This window comes from Lucilia sericata, unplaced genomic scaffold, assembly GCF_015586225.1.
Source record: "Lucilia sericata isolate MDLA Ls3-8-SP2 unplaced genomic scaffold, ASM1558622v1 Contig000351F_arrow, whole genome shotgun sequence".
Lineage (NCBI taxonomy): Eukaryota > Metazoa > Arthropoda > Insecta > Diptera > Calliphoridae > Lucilia > Lucilia sericata.
In genome coordinates this window covers 242,662-261,578 of record NW_023994371.1, presented here as the reverse complement: position 1 = coordinate 261,578, position 18,917 = coordinate 242,662, and the positions used below count along the sequence as shown (strand labels likewise).

Below are 18,917 nucleotides of genomic sequence, written 5' to 3'. Positions count from 1 at the left end.
TAATATTAAAGTTTAAATGAAGAAAATGCCTTAAAAAGCGTATGATTAAAATAATTTTAAAATTTTATAAGCATTTTACTATAAATTTAAAAATAATTAAGTATTACTAAAAAAACTGTATTAAATATTCAATAATTTTATGAAAATTAAATTTACTGCGAATTTCTTTGTTTAGCCAAGTAGGTAGATATATATAGTATAGATAGATAGATCGATAGATAGATAGATCGATATCGATAGAGCTAGTAGATCGATCGATAGATAGATAGATAGCTCGCTATCGATCGCTCGATAGATCGATAGCTCGCTCGCTCGCTCGCTCGCTCTCGCTCGATCGCTCGCTCGCTGCTCGCTAGCTCGCTCGCTCGCTCGCTCTCTCGCTCGCTCGCTAGCTCTCTCGCTCGCTCGCTCGCTCGCTCGCTCGCTAGCTCGCTCGCTCGCTCTCGCTCGCTCGCTCTCGCTCGCTCGCTCGCTCGCTCGCTCGCTCGCTGCTGCTCGCTCGCTCGCTCGCTCGCTCGCTCCTCGCTCGCTCGCTCGCTCGCTCGCTCGCTCGCTCGCTCCTCGCTCGCTCGCTCGCTCGCTCGCTCGCTCGCTCGCTCGCTCGCTCGCTCGCTCGCTCGCTCGCTCGCTCGCTCGCTCGCTCGCTCGCTCGCTCGCTCGCTCGCGCGCTCTCTCGCTCGCTCGCTCTCGCTCGCTCGCTCGCTCGCTCGCTCGCTCGCTCGCTCGCTCGCTCGCTCTCTCTCTCGCTGCTCGCTCGCTCGCTCGCTCGCTCGCTAGCTCGCTCGCTCGCTCCTCGCTCGCTCGCTCGCTCGCTCGCTCCTCGCTCTCGCTCGCTCGCTCGCTCGCTCGCTCGCTCGCTCGCTCGCTCGCTCGCTCGCTCTCGCTCGCTCTCTCCCTTCTTTCTCCCGTCTTCTCCCCTTCTCTCTGTTTTCGTTTTTCTCTCTTCCCCCGCTTTTTTTCTTGTTCTTCTTCTCCGCTCTCTCCCTTCCCCGCGTTGCTTTTTCCGCCTCTTCCCCTTTTGTCTCCTCTCCCCTCCCCCTTCCCTCTGCTCCTCTTGCTTGCCCTCCTCTCCCCTTTCCCCCCTCCCCTTCGTTTTCTTTTCAGTTTCCATTAAAATGGGACAGTTTTTGTTTTCATTGTTACTTATTTTTTGTTTTCGTTAGGAAAGTTTTGGATTGTATTTTTATTGATTTTTCTTTAAAGTATTTTTTTTAACAAATTTTCTTTTATTTTTTATTATAATTATTGATTTTTCGTTTTTTTAGGTTTTGTTTGATTTTTCACAAATTAAAAAAATAAAAATAATACAAAAAAAAAAAGAACTAAAAATTAATTATTACTTTATTATTACAATAATTTGTTTATATTACTTAAGGGTTAAACCACATTATTTAGTTTTATTTTATTTTTTTTTATTTAACTTAAATATTTAGTTTCGTATGTTTGTTTTTGTGTTTTTTTTTTCAATTTATTTTTAATTTGTAAGACAAGTTATAACTTTTGGAATACCGTTTTTTTTAAGAGTTTTCTTTTTATTTTCTTGTTTAAGTTTAAATTGGCGTTTGTTTGCTTTTGTTGTTTCCAGATAAGATGAAGAAATTTTTGTTTTTTGCTTTTTTTGTTGAATTTTTGTATGGAAAATGTATTTGTTTACTTCGTATGTTTATTATTACTTTATTAGTTTTCTTTAATAATACAAAATTAATACATTTAATAAAAAAAAACAACTAGACATGGTCCATAAATCATTCTTTGCGTATAAATGTTCTCCCCCTAAACAGAAAATAGAAAGTAAAAAACAAATTAAAAATAATTTTATATCGTTAAGGGTTAATAAAATAATTACGTTATAGTTTTCTTTTCCATATTTTTAGCTTCTGGTCTTGCACGATTAAGAACTTTTAAGAAGTCTGAGGTTTTTTGCACGCATTCTAGAGTGTATATAAGCCTTTGAACACTGTAATTTGTTCGGATAATAAATAATTTATTTAGGAAATTATAAAAAGATTATAAAATGTTAATAGTAAACCAACCTTGATGTGGTAATGTAAATAATCTCGGAACATATGTATTAAATTAATGGTATTATCTCTAGTTTCTTTATTAGTATGACGTGGAAAGAGCACTGCAATTAAAAAGAGAAACATAATTTTTATTAAATACTTCTTATTGAAAATGTAATTGTATCTTGTAAGTAAGACTTTTTAAACAAGAATGACTTTTTTAAACAAGAATTACCCACTTTTAACTCCTGACAAATTATAACTTGATAGAGTTTCCACTTAAAAAAAAAAAAACTATTTCAAAATTTGTTCAAGTTAAGGATTTAGCAAAAGAATTTATTCTTCTTTTTCTTATATCATTTAACTGAAAAAAAATTCTTTAGGAGTGTTTGAGAGAAAAACTTTTTCAAACAAGAATTGCCCACTTTTAACTCCAAACAAATTATAACGTAAATTAGTTAAATTTTTCATTAAAATTAATAAAATATTTGTTCAACTTTCTGTTTTTGAGAAAGAATAAAATGTTCCTTTTATTTTTATCATTCAGTTCCGTTGAGTTCTTATTGGAGTGTTTGAGAGAAAAACTTTTTAAGGCAAGAATATCCCACTTTTAACTCCGACCAATTTAGGACTTACATAAGCTACCGTTAAAAAAAATTCTAAAAATTTGTTCAAGTTTATGATTTGACAAAAGATTTAAATTGCTCTTTCCCCTTTATCATTTAACTGGTATAAATTTCTTTAGGAGTATTTGAGAGTAAGACTTTTTAAGTCAAGAATTACCCACTTTTAACTCCTATTAAACAACAACTAAAGCATTTACTTTATAAAGATTTTAATCTGAAATTTGTACAATTTATGATTTATCACAAGATTAAATTTTTCTTTTCCTTTTCATCATGGAGTTCATATTGGAGTATTTAAGAGTAAGACTTCTTTAATTCTAGTTCAGTTCTAATTCAGTTCTAGTTCAGTTCTAGTTCAGTTCTAGTTCAGTTCTAGTTCAGTTCTAGTTCAGTTCTAGTTCAGTTCTAGTTCAGTTCTAGTTCAGTTCTAGTTCAGTTCTAGTTCAGTTCTAGTTCAGTTCTAGTTCAGTTCTAGTTCAGTTCTAGTTCAGTTCTAGTTCAGTTCTAGTTCAGTTCTAGTTCAGTTCTAGTTCAGTTCTAGTTCAGTTCTAGTTCAGTTCTAGTTCAGTTCTAGTTCAGTTCTAGTTCAGTTCTATTTCAGTTCTAGTTCAGTTCTAGTTCAGTTCTAGTTCAGTTCAGTTCAGTTCTAGTTCAGTTCTAGTTCAGTTCTAGTTCAGTTCTAGTTCAGTTCTAGTTCTGTTCTAGTTCAGTTCTAGTTCAGTTCTAGTTCAGTTCTAGTTCAGTTCTAGTTCAGTTCTAGTTCAGTTCTAGTTCAGTTCTAGTTCAGTTCTAGTTCAGTTCTAGTTCAGTTCTAGTTCAGTTCTAGTTCAGTTCTAGTTCAGTTCTAGTTCAGTTCTAGTTCAGTTCTAGTTCAGTTCTAGTTCAGTTCTAGTTCATTCTAGTTCAGTTCTAGTTCAATTCTAGTTCAGTTCTAGTTCAGTTCTAGTTCAGTTCAGTTCTAGTTCAGTTCTAGTTCAGTTCTAGTTCAGTTCTAGTTCAGTTCTAGTTCAGTTCTAGTTCAGTTCTAGTTCAGTTCTAGTTCAGTTCTAGTTCAGTTCTAGTTCAGTTCTAGTTCAGTTCTAGTTCAGTTCTAGTTCAGTTCTAGTTCAGTTCTAGTTCAGTTCTAGTTCAGTTCTAGTTCAGTTCTAGTTCAGTTCTAGTTCAGTTCTAGTTCAGTTCTAGTTCAGTTCTAGTTCAGTAGTTCGTTCTAGTTCAGTTCTAGTTCAGTTCTAGTTCAGTTCTAGTTCAGTTCTAGTTCAGTTCTAGTTCAGTTCTAGTTCAGTTCTAGTTCAGTTCTAGTTCAGTTCTAGTTCAGTTCTAGTTTTCTAGTTCAGTTCTAGTTCAGTTCTAGTTCAGTTCTAGTTCAGTTCTAGTTCAGTTCTAGTTCAGTTCTAGTTCAGTTCTAGTTCAGTTCTAGTTCAGTTCTAGTTCAGTTCTAGTTCAGTTCTAGTTCAGTTCTAGTTCAGTTCTAGTTCAGTTCTAGTTCAGTTCTAGTTCAGTTCTAGTTCAGTTCTAGTTCAGTTCTAGTTCAGTTCTAGTTCAGTTCTAGTTCAGTTCTAGTTCAGTTCTAGTTCAGTTCTAGTTCAGTTCTAGTTCAGTTCTAGTTCAGTTCTAGTTCAGTTCTAGTTCAGTTCTAGTTCAGTTCTAGTTCAGTTCTAGTTCAGTTCTAGTTCAGTTCTAGTTCAGTTCTAGTTCAGTTCTAGTTCAGTTCTAGTTCAGTTCTAGTTCAGTTCTAGTTCAGTTCTAGTTCAGTTCTAGTTCAGTTCTAGTTCAGTTCTAGTTCAGTTCTAGTTCAGTTCTATTTCAGTTCTAGTTCAGTTCTAGTTCAGTTCTAGTTCAGTTCTAGTTCAGTTCTAGTTCAGTTCTAGTTCAGTTTCTAGTTCAGTTCTAGTTCAGTTCTAGTTCAGTTCTAGTTCAGTTCTAGTTCAGTTCTAGTTCAGTTCTAGTTCAGTTCTAGTTCAGTTCTAGTTCAGTTCTAGTTCAGTTCTAGTTCAGTTCTAGTTCAGTTCTAGTTCAGTTCTAGTTCAGTTCTATTTCAGTTCTAGTTCAGTTCTAGTTTCTAGTTCAGTCTAGTTCAGTTCTAGGTTCTAGTAGGGATCTAGTTTCAGTATTCAGTATGCTTCAGTTCTAGTTCAGTTCTAGTTCAGTTCTAGTTCAGTTCTAGTATTCTAGTTCAGTCTCGTTCAGTTCTAGAGTTCAGGTTCTAGTTCAGTTCTAGTCAGTTCTAGTTCAGTTTCTAGTTCAGTGCAGTAGAATTATTTTTTATTTTTTAAAAAATAATTTTTAATTTGTTTGTACAAGTTCACAATTTTTCGAAAAAAAAAAAGTAAAATTTTCAAATTTCGTTAAACTTTTTAAATTATTCTAGAGTATATGAGAGAAAAACTTTATGAAACAAGAATATCCCACTTTTAACTCCCCAACAAAATATAATATTTCAATTTCAAAAAATGCACTTACCCAAATGTAACATAACCAATATTATCGCCAACTTTAGCATCCGTATTAGCCAATTCCAATGGTGGTTCACGATGGGAAAAGAGCACTTGTGGTGCAGTATGCGATGCACGCCGACCTTCTCGTAATTCTTGCATAAAAACTTTACCTATAACAACATCATCTTCATCACGGAATATGGTACTAAAAACAACAGTAACACGATCCGCTTTGGCTTCAACATATCTATAAAATTAAATTCAAAAACATTAGTAATTAATAATAGTTTGACAAAATAAAGAATACACTTACAAAGTCTCATCGTTTCTATAATTGATAACAGCACGTTTTTGTCCCTCTTCACCTTGTTCTTGAAAATCGAAATATTTTTCAAAAACTGATGCGAAACAATTACGCTTTAATAAACCAATTTTTTTGGCCACTTGTTCCCAGTCTGAGGGTATATCTTCTAAATTAATAAGTACGGATACATTGTAACCTTTTGTTTTTTAAGGGGGAAATAAGAAAAATAAACATTTAAAACCATAAAATCAAAATTGCAAAGAATAAGAATAAAAAAGGTATGTATAACACTAACCATCTTCCGTGTCAGTTAAGAGACTACCATATTCACGCTTGAGCAATTCGTCGGCACCATGTTCTTGTAATTGTTGATAAAATTTTAAAGAAATGCTGGTCTGAAATTAAAAAAAATAATAATAATAAATTTTATTGTACGTTAATAAAACAGAGAAAATAAAAAGAGCATAAATAGATTTAAAGTTTTTAATCTGATTTTATGTTTATACTTTTAGTCATTTATATTAAGAAATTGTTAATTATATGTAGTAACACAATTTAATTAGGTTTGCAATGGTATATGAAATTCGTTCGCTGTTGTTGTATTGAAATCAGTAACAATTTTGTTGTAAGAGTAGTTTAATTAATTAATTAAATTCCATTAAAACTTACTCTGACTTTAGTTTTATCTCCATTTATGTTGGAAATGTGAAATAAAACTCCATCAAAATCCGCTATTTTAACATCTATTGATTCTGGTTTTAATCTAAAATAGAAAACAAAATTATAAATTAGTAATGTATGCTATGCAGGATATAGTTTAATTGGCCTATGAAGGCTTTTATATTTGTTTGAATAAATAAATAAATAAATAAATAATTTAAACATGTTTAAGATATGAGTAAGATTGAATAAAATACAAATGACAATGACAAAATTTGTATCGTAATTTTTAAATTCTCGTCCATTTCTAGTTCAGTTCTAGTTCAGTTCTAGTTCAGTTCTAGTTCAGTTCTAGTTCAGTTCTAGTTCAGTTCTAGTTCAGTTCTAGTTCTAGTCTAGTTCTAGTTCAGTTCTAGTTCAGTTCTAGTTCAGTTCTAGTTCAGTTCTAGTTCAGTTCTAGTTCAGTTCTAGTTCAGTTCTAGTTCAGTTCTAGTTCAGTTCTAGTTCAGTTCTAGTTCAGTTCTAGTTCAGTTCTAGTTCAGTTCTAGTTCAGTTCTAGTTCAGTTCTAGTTCAGTTCTAGTTCAGTTCTAGTTCAGTTCTAGTCAGTTCTAGTTCAGTTCTAGTTCAGTTCTAGTTCAGTTCTAGTTCAGTTCTAGTTCAGTTCTAGTTCAGTTCTAGTTCAGTTCTAGTTCAGTTCTAGTTCAGTTCTAGTTCAGTTCTAGTTCAGTTCTAGTTCAGTTCTAGTTCAGTTCTAGTTCTGTTCTAGTTCAGTTCTAGTTCAGTTCTAGTCAGTTCTAGTTCAGTTCTAGTTCAGTTCTAGTTCAGTTCTAGTTCAGTTTCTAGTTCAGTTCTAGTTCAGTTCTAGTTCAGTTCTAGTTCAGTTCTAGTTCAGTTCTAGTTCAGTTCTAGTTCAGTTCTAGTTCAGTTCTAGTTCAGTTCTAGTTCAGTTCTAGTTCAGTTCTAGTTCAGTTCTAGTTCAGTTCTAGTTCAGTTCTAGTTCAGTTCTAGTTCAGTTCTAGTTCAGTTCTAGTTCAGTTCTAGTTCAGTTCTAGTTCAAGTTCTAGTTCAGTTCTAGTTCAGTTCTAGTTTTCAGTTCTAGTTCAGTTCTAGTTCAGTTCTAGTTCAGTTCTAGTCAGTTCTAGTTCAGTTCTAGTTCAGTGCTAGTTCAGTTTCTAGTTCAGTTCTAGTTCAGTTCTAGTTCAGTTCTAGTTCAGTTCTAGTTCAGTTCTAGTTCAGTTCTAGTTCAGTTCTAGTTCAGTTCTAGTTGAGTTCTAGTTCAGTTCTAGTTCAGTTCTAGTTCAGTTCTAGTTCAGTTCTAGTTCAGTTCTAGTTCAGTTCTAGTTCAGTTCTAGTTCAGTTCTAGTTCAGTTCTAGTTCAGTTCTAGTTCAGTTCTAGTTTAGTTCTAGTTCAGTTCTAGTTCAGTTCTAGTTCAGTTCTAGTTCAGTTCTAGTTCAGTTCTAGTTCAGTTCTAGTTCAGTTCTAGTTCAGTTCTAGTTCAGTTCTAGTTCAGTTCTAGTTCAGTTCTAGTTCAGTTCTAGTTCAGTTCTAGTTCAGTTCTAGTTCAGTTCTAGTTCAGTTCTAGTTCAGTTCTAGTTCAGTTCTAGTTCAGTTCTAGTTCAGTTCTAGTTCAGTTCTAGTTCAGTTCTAGTTCAGTTCTAGTTCAGTTCTAGTTCAGTTCTAGTTCAGTTCTAGTTCAGTTCTAGTTCAGTTCTAGTTCAGTTCTAGTTCAGTTCTAGTTCAGTTCTAGTTCAGTTCTAGTTCAGTTCTAGTTCAGTTCTAGTTCAGTTCTAGTTCAGTTCTAGTTCAGTTCTAGTTCAGTTCTAGTTCAGTTCTAGTTCAGTTCTAGTTCAGTTCTAGTTCAGTTCTAGTTCAGTTCTAGTTCAGTTCTAGTTCAGTTCTAGTTCAGTTCTAGTTCAGTTCTAGTTCAGTTCTAGTTCAGTTCTAGTTCAGTTCTAGTTCAGTTCTAGTTCAGTTCTTGTTCAGTTCTTGTTCAGTTCTACTTCAGTTCTATTTCAGTTCTACTTCAGTTCTAGTTCATTCCTAGTTCAGTTCTAGTTCATTCCTAGCTCAGTTCTAGTTCAGTTCTAGTTTAGTTCTACTTCAGTTCTACTTGAGTTCTACTTCAGTTCTACTTCAGTTCTACTTCAGTTCTACTTCAGTTCTACTTCAGTTCTTTTTCAGTTTTTCTCAGTTCTTGTTCAGTTCTATGTCAATTCTTGTTTAGTTGTGGGTGGTACAATTCTTCTTGAGGTTTAGTTCAGATTGAAAATAACATTTTTATTAAAAAATCTAATTTTTCATAGAAATCTTTAAAAAAAAATCTAAATTTTTAATTAAAATTTTCACTAGAAACAAAATTTTTCATTAAAAATTAAATTTTTCACTAAAAAATATATTTTTCACTAAAAAATATATTTTTTTCAAAAATACAAATTTTAATTAAAAAATCAAATTAAACCATTTCCCAAAAATTCACTAAAAATGTTTACATGTTTAAAAGTTTACCAATATAATTATAAATTTTCATTGTTCCATCTTTGCACTTCTTTGTCAATTATACTATTTGAAAAATATTTCTAATCAAAATTAAGATATCAACACAACAGTAAACTTAACAACGTATTGAAGCAACAAATAAATCATTTAAAGAATTAAAATAAAAAACAATAAAAAGAAAGCAAATATAATATAAATATTGCTTTCTATTGGAGTGTTTGAGAGAAAAACTTTTCAAAACAAGAGAATCCCACTTTTAACTCCCTGTCTAAAGGCTAGTCCATAGACTAGTTAATGGACTAGTTAATAGACTAGCCTATAAACTAGTCAAAAGACTCGTAAAATACCTCATCCCGTTGATTAGTTAATAGACTTGTCCTTAGACCATTTCTTAAACTTGTCAATAGGCTTATCAATTGAGTAATCAATAGACTAGTTAATAGATTGGTCTATAGATATCTATGGTTTATATACCAATCAATAGACTTGTCCATATACCATTCCATAGACTAGTCAATAGTAAATTCAACAAACTAGTCCACAGACGAGTCCATAGGCTAGCCTAATTAATAGGCCAGTCCATATTCTATTCAATAGACTTGTCCATAGACCAATTCATTAACTTTTCAATATACTAGTCCTTGAAGAAGACCATAGTCTAGTCCATAGACTAGTCAATAACGTAATCAATAGACTCGTTCATAGACCAGCCCGTAGACTTGTTCCTAGACCATTGCATAGACTTGTCTATAGACTATTTTATAGACTATCCCATAGAGGACTACAAAGACTAGTAGTCAATAAAGCTAGAAAAATTTTAAATTTACAAAATTTTCATAACTGTTTCATACAATTTTCGTAATTAAATTATTAAAATTTAAGAAAAATCTATGTAATTTTATAGACGATCTATATGATCTAAAAGAGTAATATTCATTTAAACAACATTTATTTATAAAAATGTTATAACTATGAAAAAAACTAGAGCATTTAGATAAAAACATTAACAGCTATTTTATTACAAAACTAGTGTTCTCGTATCCTACTTAATGACACTGTTATAGTACAGATAGTCTACTATATTGTACTTAGTTTTAAAAAAAACACAAAACACATGCCTTCACGTTTTCATTCAGATCTTATTCGTTGTAGTAAAATAAATCGTCATATAGTATGTGTGATAATATTATAACAGAGAATTTAATGACATACAAATAAACAGAAACTAAATTGTATTAAAAAAAAATAAACATATAGTTTTTCCTCCTATATATACCCACACTCCTTAAAGAAAATAATTTGTGTATGGCATTTTACAACTAGAAAATAATGATAAAATAAGGTTTTTTTTTCATGATTTGATATTATATGTACGACTTTACGCTCCCCTTTTTTATAATAAGTATTTCTATACACAAGTGCATATTCGTTACATTATGATTATTCACTTTTATTTCCATAAACTCAATTAATATGTTTTTTTTCACATTTGCTTTTTAAACATATTTAGTTTGAGTCATTCATTTGGTTTGTTATTGTATATTACGGACAATAAATGTTATTGTATGGACAATATTATGATGTATGTAGTATGTGCAAGTATATTATAGATGTATGTATGTAGAAAAAAAAATATATAAAATTATAAACAATTTTTATATAAAACATTTGACCACATTGTGTATTTATAGTTAGAAACTTTGGTGTTAACCTCAAAAGTTTATGAAAAGCTTTTAATAAAGATTGTTTTCAGTAAAAGGTTTTATCAAAGTATACGATGGTTTTGTTAGATCTAGAAGATCACACTTTTAGACTTATGTATATGTGGACAATAGACTAGTACATACACTAATTAATAGACTAGTCAATAGAGTAGTCCATAAACTAATCTATGAACTACATATTTCAATCTGCAAAGTTTGATGACCCTCATTTTAAACATTGTGTATTTAAAAGGAATAACAAAATTTTATAGGAATTATTATTGTATCTTTATTAATTTGTTACTTATCTTAGTTCTATGGGAACTCTCTGGTCATTTTATATGTGCAAATTTGATATTTTGTCATAATTTTACTCATTTACACTAATGACACAAACATTTTGTATCATTTGTATTGATATTACAAACTGGTTATTATTTATCACAAAGTGTTAATTTCGACAAAACAAAACAACAAATAATGACAACCATAAAAAGAGCTCAAACAAGTAGAAATTATTAATGGTTATAAACGAATATATGACACTGTACACCAGTTGTATTTCAGTATTTCATTGAGTATTTTAGAATTGATGATCACACAATTAAGTATGAAGGTAATGGCAAATTGTTATTAATATTTAAACATCAATTCCGTGTAACCATTACAATGAATGTATGGACCGACTTTAACTAAAACCAATAAGAGTTGTCCTTGGCATAATTCTATTCGAGTCTTGTCAAAATTGTGAACAGAATTTCGATTACATGGCAGGTGGTTATAGAACAGGGAAGGTGATTTGAATGTTAAAAACAGCAACATAAATGAATAATATACATTATACTATAAAGATGTAGGGTATAAAAATGTCATCTAATGTGAGCAGAGTTAAAACAGAGCTGTGGCAGAAAAGTGCAAAAATACAATAACAATTTATATATCGATATGTCCATATTACATATATGTATATATAAAATACATACATATGACATAAAAATGACAGCTATTTAATAATACAAATCCATAACGAATGTCAAAATAAAAAAGAACAAACAAAAAAAAAACACACACACAGTACAACCAACAACAAATAAATTGAACTACACCCGAATACATTTTCAAAAAGTATCTAAAAAAAACATAAATAAATTAAAAAATAATAGAATAAACTGAATGAAAAAGTAATGATAAGCATTAACATTACTTGGACTGGCGTTTTGTTATCAGAAACGATTACTCACCCGGCTATAGCATTACGGAATTTAACCAGTAAAGTCTCCTCGACAATGCGATTATTGATTTCCAACAAAATCATTGTAATTTATATTTTGATTTGTAGCCCCCAAAGCAGTTAAAAATAATAATGGTGATGATCAGATGCAAAAAATTAAAAAATTTAATAGAATCTTAAAACATGTATAAAAAGATGTTCCAGCAGTTCTCCTTTTTGTGGAATGGATACGTGTACAGGCAGGCAACTATTGTTGATGGGAAAATATTGAAAACAAAAATCACTTTTTTTTAGAAATTATAATAAAACATGTGGTTGTAGTGGCTCCTTTTTTTTTGTTTGTTTCTTGTTAGGGGGCCCTCCTTGAAGTTATTCTTTTTGTATACTTTTTTCACTTTAGTAGTAGCAGCACCGCCCTCTTTTAGTCACTTTGTAAGAGGTTTTTATTGTCACAAAATGATTATTTTAAATTAATGAATCAACACCAACACCTTTATTATCGTTATGGTTGTATTTTTTTCTAATTTTTTGACGTCTTGTGTTTATTCCACCTTTAATATTTTATTTTTTTATTCCACTAACTGCTCTGCTGCTGATGTCGGCTTTTTTGGCTTAAATTGAAATTCCAGCACTTTTTGCGCACACCAACATTTACGTACACATTTCAAACAAACACACACACTTATACAAACACACGCACTCCAGTTACTCCTCTGCTTTTCTCTTGTCTTACTTCTTTGTCTATTTCTTTTTTTTTTTTCTTTCTATCTTTGGGCAGACGTTTGCAATTTTCCTTGAGGAATTTCTTTTTAGTTCTTTTTTTGCAATTTTCTTTATGAAAATTATTAAATTTGACTAGTGTTTTTTAAGTTGTTGTTATATTTTATAAAAAATTAGTTTTTCTTATTTAAATATTCAATTCAATTAGTTATTTTAATTTTATTTTCACTGCATTGCGTGCGGCCCCGTTGTTTCTTCGAATAAAAATTGACTCACGTCCAGAGACCTGCGCCGTTTCGGCTTATAACCGACTATGTCTAGCCGTCGAAGAAATTTCAAAGCCGGCGCCGTCGAACATTTTTCAACTTTAGACAGCTTGAAATCTTTCGCCATATTCGTTAAATAAAAAAATAATACAAAGCCGATTTTTTTTACAAAAACGGATTTATTAAATCCAAATTTAATTCTTGAAATGTACACCCAGGTGGATTCGGCAAATGGATTTAATCAAAGTAGGGTTCTATAAATCAACTTTAAAATGATCCAAAAATTAAAGTGATCACAGATTTTCATTGTTTTTGCTCTAGCGCCTTTCCTTTAGCCAGAAAATGGACTTATAAGTTTTGAGTCAAAATATCAAATTTTGCCCGAAAATTAAAGTGATTACAGATTTCCATTGTTTTTGCTCTAGCGCCTTCCCTTTAGCCAGAAAATGGACTTTAAAGTTTTGACTCAAAATATCAAATTTTGCTATAAAATTAAAGTGATTACAGATTTTCATTGTTTTTGCTCTAGCAAATCTAAAAATATCGAGCAAAATTGGAACAGTCGAAGAATCGAAAATTTTAAGTTACTCCCAATAAAAAAATATTAAATAAATACTTTAAAACGTTCCAAAATTGTTCATATTTTTGCTTCAAAAGGAAAATGTCTAAAGTCGACTTTTCATAAATCGCAAAGTTGAAAAATCGACTTTTCAAAATTACAAAAAGTGAAAAAATCGACTTTTGATTTTTATCAACTTATTTACTTTTTTCTACAACTTCTTTTAACAATATAGTCGAGTTCGACTTTTCGAGATCTTATTTGTAGTACAATATCTCTGGAACGGAAACAAAGTGGACACAAATATGTTTACGTTTACTATTATTAAAATCCAAGTTGGTTTATGGAACAATTGAAAATAAATAAATGTTTGTTTTTAGTTAACAAAATATTTAATTTAAATGATAAATTAATTGCTTTTGCTGTTTTTAAGACAGAAATTGTCCTTTTTTTGTACAGAACATTTGGCAGCACTGCTTGAGAGGGACTATCAATCAATGATTGGCAACCCAAGAAAAATATAACGGCATTTACAAATGTAAACAAAAATGCCACCGTCTGGTTATTTGTGATAAAAATTGTAACAATGAAAATAATAAGTCGGTCAAGCATGAGTAACTATTTTAAGTTATCGGAAGGTAAGAAAGTTTTTTTTTATTATTTTCCAAATTATGACATAAATTTTGACAAGTCTATATCACCTTAATTTAACTATTTTCCAAAGAACTCGTCAAGCGTTTTCTCCACTGTTATATGAGTAGAACTGAAGGCACATTCCATATATAAATGTACAATGAACTGACCTAGGTCTAAACTAGAACTGACCTACAACTAAAGCAGAACTTAACTAATTTACATCTAACCTAGAACTCAACTAAAGTTGGACGATAAATTAACTAAAACTGAACTTGGACTTAAGTAGAACTGAACAATAACCGAATTGAATTAAATTAGAACTGAATTAAACCGAACTAAAACATAACAAGAACTGAACTTAAACTGAACGAGAACTTAACTGGAACTAAACTTGAACTAGAATTGAACTAATATTAAACTAGAAATGAACTAGATTCTAGTTACTACTATCTAAAAATAAACTAGAAATGAATTAATACTGAACCAGAATTAAACTAAACTAGAAATAAATTAGAGTTGAACTAAAACTAGATTAAAAATTAAATAGAACAGAGGTCAAGTTTGTAAGATAAATGTAGACTGCAAGACGTTATTAGTTTATATGAATAAAGCCATAATAATAATAAAATATTAAACGTTATGTATTATTAAGCAATAACTTTATTATTAAATCTTAATAAAACACAAAAAAAAGAAGAAGTAAAACAGAAACTCTTAACACTAATAAAAATTTTCAGGTTTCACATCATTAATTTCTTCATTATTTAGAATTTTAATTTGACATTCACACAAAAATTGTAAGATTTTACGTTCGGCCTTGTTACGTTGATCCGGCTGCAAACCGTCCAGTAAAACGTGCACCTTTTGTAACGGCTCCGTCTGCAGATTAATACTATTACTTTTCTGTAATAACTCCTGTTTGTACAATTCTTTTTGCTGTTGTACGGCTTTTAAACAATCCTGTGATTGTTGCAAAACACACTCCATATTTGATATAACCGTTTGTAGTTTTTGCTCGGCCTCAGAAGGACTTGCTAATACGGCAGATTCATCATTTATGTTTGTAGTATAATCAGATGTATTATTAGCGTTGGAGGAGGTATACGTTGTTGTAGTGACCGGCTGATTAGTTGTTGTATCATGCGAAACATGATAAGTTACTTGTATGGGAGAGTCGTTACGTGGATCAGAGAGACAAGGTTTTTTGGGTTCTATATAGAGCAGTTCGTCAAAATCTTGCATAACAGTTGTATCCTCAGTTATTATATGGTCATTACTATCTTGATCATCGTTATTATGTTGGTCACCACCGCTGTCGGAGTACCCAAAAGATTTGTTTAAATCATCACCCCATGGATTTTCACTTTGTGCCGGTGACAATTTACTTTTAGATCTTATTTCTTCCACGGGAAGTGGTATACTGAAAAAGAGTAATAGTTATATTAAAAACAACTTTAATATATAAAATATTTAAGGTAAAACTAACCCTCTTCTATAATGAGACTGCAGAAATTTTAAATCATTAAAATACACCCAAGTTATGGGTTTCTCCGGATGTAATTGCAGCGAACGATATTCTCTGGAAAAGCGATCCCTTAATTTTTTCCATTTTGTGTAACAAACTTGCTCTGTAAGAATTTTGTTTAAATTTGAATTTGAAAAGTCATTAAAAAAGTTACGACGGCCCGAACATAAGCTATCTAAATTAAAGCGCCAATATCAAGTCAATACCAGTCTATAGAATAGTACATGATAAAAATAAAAATCTATTTTTCTACTATGGAAATAGTACAGTAGACTAGTCAATAGGATAGTGTTTAGACTAGTCTATGGTTAATAATAGTACTTTAAATACTGTCTCCTTTTAGAAAAAACACTATGCATTTCAAAATGTAAATTTTCTATGATCTAGAACATATAAAAAGTTTCCAACTAAAATACCTGAAACATCCAATGCATTGGCAATTTGTGACCATGCTTCGTTTTTAGCGGCCAAATTCTTTGAATCTCTCACCCGCTTACTATCATACAAAACATCATGTTGTTTAACCAAAGCGATTATATTTTGATTTAGTGTCAACTCCTCCGGGTCAATTTCTTCTTCAGCCTCAATGGTAGCATAGTCCTTTTTGGTTTTCGTTTTACGTATACGCGGAGCATACTTTATAGTTTCCACTATAGAATCATTGCGAGCACATCTGGAAGAACACACACACACACACGCACATACAAATTTTATATTGTAGAAAAAAATTTCCACACTTGTCTACTCACCCCTGCTTGTAGTGATCTTTGAGAAACAGTAAATGTGGAAATAATTCCCAATTTGTGGTCTCCTGGGGATTTTCCTGTTGTCGTCGATACTCTTTACCAAAACGATCTCGTATAGATTTCCAGCGGGTTATACACGCAATTTCAGATTTTTTTATAATTTGTGCTATCTCCTGCCAAGCTTCATTTTTCATGTTGGAATTTTTTTGGCCACGCGACTGTTCTCTGTCATATATGATGGGATAACTTTGAACAAGTTTAATAAATTCCAAATCCGTTTCTTTATTCATGGTTTAATTATTTTATTTTTGCGCAAAAATAATTAAATATATGGAATTTTTTTCATTTAGATGAAGCGAGAGAATTTTGACAACAAACAATAATAAAGAATGATGCAGTTTACGAACACTTCCTAAAAAAGTAAAGTTGCCAGACAATTTTCTGTTCAGTTGATGCGCGCTCGAGTCGTTTTCTATCGAAACATTGTTTATTGTTGTTGTATTGTTGTTGCTGGGGTTGACAGCACTTGGCCGAATAATTCGGGTCATTCCGGTACGTAGAACCGGCTGTCGGGGAATGTTGTTTATTGTTTGATCACAAAGTATAGTTTGATGTCTCTGTTGTCTTTTTGAGTTCTATAAATCGACATTAAATTATCGACTTTTTACGACGTAATTCTACTTTACGTCGTATTAATCTACTATCTTGTAAGAAAAAAGTTGAAGAATAGATTTTGAAAAAGTGAATAAACTTATTTTCATTTTTGTATGATGTAATACTAGAGTTCTATAAATCGACTTTAAAAATTATCGATGAATCTGGCTGCATCAAACGGCAAGATTTTTGATTTTGTTAGTAAAAAATCTCACCACCAGTTTTTTTCATTAACTCAACAAAATTACAGTTTGAGAGAAATAATTTGATGTGTCGCTTTACGAAGTGCATTTAAAAGAACATTTTAAGGTCGGTCATACCTGAAAAGTTACATCTGAAACTTCCCGAATTTTTTTGTGTCAACCGCCGGCGCTGTTAATGATTGTCGGAGCTCTTTTTGTGGATCTCTCTTTTTTTTATAATGCAATAGTATGCGATTGTAGCATGTAGAGATATATGTATAAGAGTTACCAGAATGTCAAATCACATATGAAAATAATTTGACATTTATGAAACTACGTACAAATTTTTTCATAAATTTCACTTTGCTGACACCTTATGCAAATCGATTAAGAGAGAGTTTTTGATCCGACACATCAAATTTGGCTGCGCTGACACACTAAAGATCCAAACATAGGCTTGCCAGATTTGAAATCAACGAAAAACGTACATCGTAGCTAAAAAAGCAGTACAATTGAATAAAAAAAGTACAATTGTTTATTTTCAAAAAAATTAAATTAAATTGTTCTAAAAACGCTATATTGAGATTGGTTGCTATGATTTTTCACAAAAGAACTTATATAAAACTAATTTATGACAATAAAATTAATCCAATTACAAATCATTTTTTTAATATTAGTGTGCTATTAATTTATATATTTTCTTTAAAAAGTGTAAAATTCCCTAAATTTTAGTTTCGTTTGGTTTGTTTACATTTTCAAATATTAACCATTTGTTGTGAACATATGTTTGATATCTTTTTATGGAGACAAAATGTCCAGTAAAATATAAAAATTCTCTATCTCTAACTGTTACAAAAACGTTACAACTTTTACTCTGTTATTCAAATTTGTCATTCTTCAAACATCCTCAGATAAATCATTTTCGAAAAATTAGCTACCCTGCTACGAAAAATAAGAATGGCAGTATAGTTTTTTAAAAATCGTTCCACAGCGGGACTGGATAAAGCTATCGAATACGTACCTACACGATGGAGCATTATGCATTACATTTTAACATTCAAACATGTCCTTCACATTTGCAGTCTTTTTTTATGCCGAAAATTCATTAAAAACTTACATTACAGTGATATCTTCAACAAAATTTAACAACTTTAAAGCATTTTGAATAAACGCACTATTTTATGCATGACAAATGCATCGAAACCTCTTATAGTTGAATATGCCTTTCTGAGCTTAGTAAATCCACTTTCAAACTATGTATCTCTGAAGTCCTTAAATGGCGATTCTATAGAATATTTGTATATGGTCATGATTACATCTATAAAATTATGGTTAAATTCAAAAAAGAAGTACAAATACTAAAAAGAAGTACATTTGCGTACTTTTTTATGGGTTATGCAGTTAAAAGTACATTTACTAAAAAGAAGTACGCGTACTGCTGAAAACAGTACTTCTGGCAAGTAGGGTTCTATAGTTGAAACGAAAAGTCGACTTTTTGCATTTAGTTAAAAGTCGACTTTTCGACTTTAGACTTTTTCCATTTTATGAAAAGTCGATTTTTCGACCTTTTTCATTTATTTAAAAGTCGACTTTTAGACTTTTAGTATTTTATAAATGGTCGACTTTTCGACTTTTTCCGACTTTTCGACTTTTTCCGACTTTTCGACTTTTTTGCGACTTTTCGACTTTTTTCGACTTTTTCCGACTTTTTGATTTTTTACGACTTTTTGACTATTTTCGATTTATTTCGACTTTTTTTTCGACTATTTTCGACTATTTTTTTACTTTTTTCTAGTTTTTCCGACTATTTTAGAGTTTTTGACCTCTTTTCCACTTTTTTAAAATTTTCGACTCTTTTCGACTTTTCGACTTTTATCGACTTTTTCCGACTTTTCGACTTTTTCCGACTTTTCGACTTTTTTCGACTTTCTTCGACTTTTTTCGACTTATCGACTTTTTTCGACTTATCGACTTTTTTCGACTTTTCAACTTTTTTCGACTTTTTTCGACTTTCCGATTTTTTTACTTTTCGACTTTTATTTACAAAGTCGACTTTTCAACTTTTTTCATAGACGATAGTCGAGTTATCGACTTTTTTGGAACAAAATAGTCGACTTCGACTTTTCGACAAAAAGTCGATTGTTCGATTATTCGAAAGTCCATTTATAG

At 31.3% G+C, this 18,917-nt stretch overlaps 2 protein-coding genes across 2 annotated transcripts; both read right to left on the bottom strand.

Moving 5' to 3' along the window:
• Positions 1 to 1,478: 1,478 nt before the first annotated feature.
• Positions 1,479 to 12,468, bottom strand: LOC119603991 (actin-related protein 2/3 complex subunit 2). Its single transcript, XM_037956302.1, has 8 exons — positions 11,471 to 12,468; positions 6,038 to 6,131; positions 5,664 to 5,763; positions 5,378 to 5,564; positions 5,091 to 5,311; positions 2,034 to 2,125; positions 1,847 to 1,957; positions 1,479 to 1,773 (listed from the first exon to the last, which is right to left on the bottom strand). Exons 1-7 carry the CDS (start codon positions 11,542 to 11,544, stop codon positions 1,892 to 1,894), a joined length of 834 nt encoding a protein of 277 aa, XP_037812230.1. The 5' UTR covers positions 11,545 to 12,468; the 3' UTR covers positions 1,479 to 1,773; positions 1,847 to 1,891.
• Positions 12,469 to 14,283: 1,815 nt separating this feature from the next.
• LOC119603985 lies at positions 14,284 to 16,316 on the bottom strand. The gene is made up of 4 exons (XM_037956295.1): positions 15,916 to 16,316; positions 15,583 to 15,839; positions 15,128 to 15,269; positions 14,284 to 15,061 (listed from the first exon to the last, which is right to left on the bottom strand). Exons 1-4 carry the CDS (start codon positions 16,200 to 16,202, stop codon positions 14,362 to 14,364), a joined length of 1,386 nt encoding a protein of 461 aa, XP_037812223.1. The 5' UTR covers positions 16,203 to 16,316; the 3' UTR covers positions 14,284 to 14,361.
• Between the last annotated feature and the right edge of the window lie 2,601 nt (positions 16,317 to 18,917).

Coding starts and splice junctions, on each gene's coding strand:
- LOC119603985 (XM_037956295.1), bottom strand. CDS start 16,202: ATGAATAAAGAAACGGATTTGGAATTTATTAAACTTGTTCAAAGTTAT. Junction 15,840..15,915: donor AAAGATCACTACAAGCAGGG/GTGAGTAGACAA, acceptor GTGTTCTTCCAG/ATGTGCTCGCAATGATTCTA. Junction 15,270..15,582: donor CAATGCATTGGATGTTTCAG/GTATTTTAGTTG, acceptor AAATTCTTACAG/AGCAAGTTTGTTACACAAAA.
- LOC119603991 (XM_037956302.1), bottom strand. CDS start 11,544: ATGATTTTGTTGGAAATCAATAATCGCATTGTCGAGGAGACTTTACTG. Junction 5,565..5,663: donor CTTAACTGACACGGAAGATG/GTTAGTGTTATA, acceptor AAAAAACAAAAG/GTTACAATGTATCCGTACTT. Junction 5,312..5,377: donor TATAGAAACGATGAGACTTT/GTAAGTGTATTC, acceptor TTAATTTTATAG/ATATGTTGAAGCCAAAGCGG.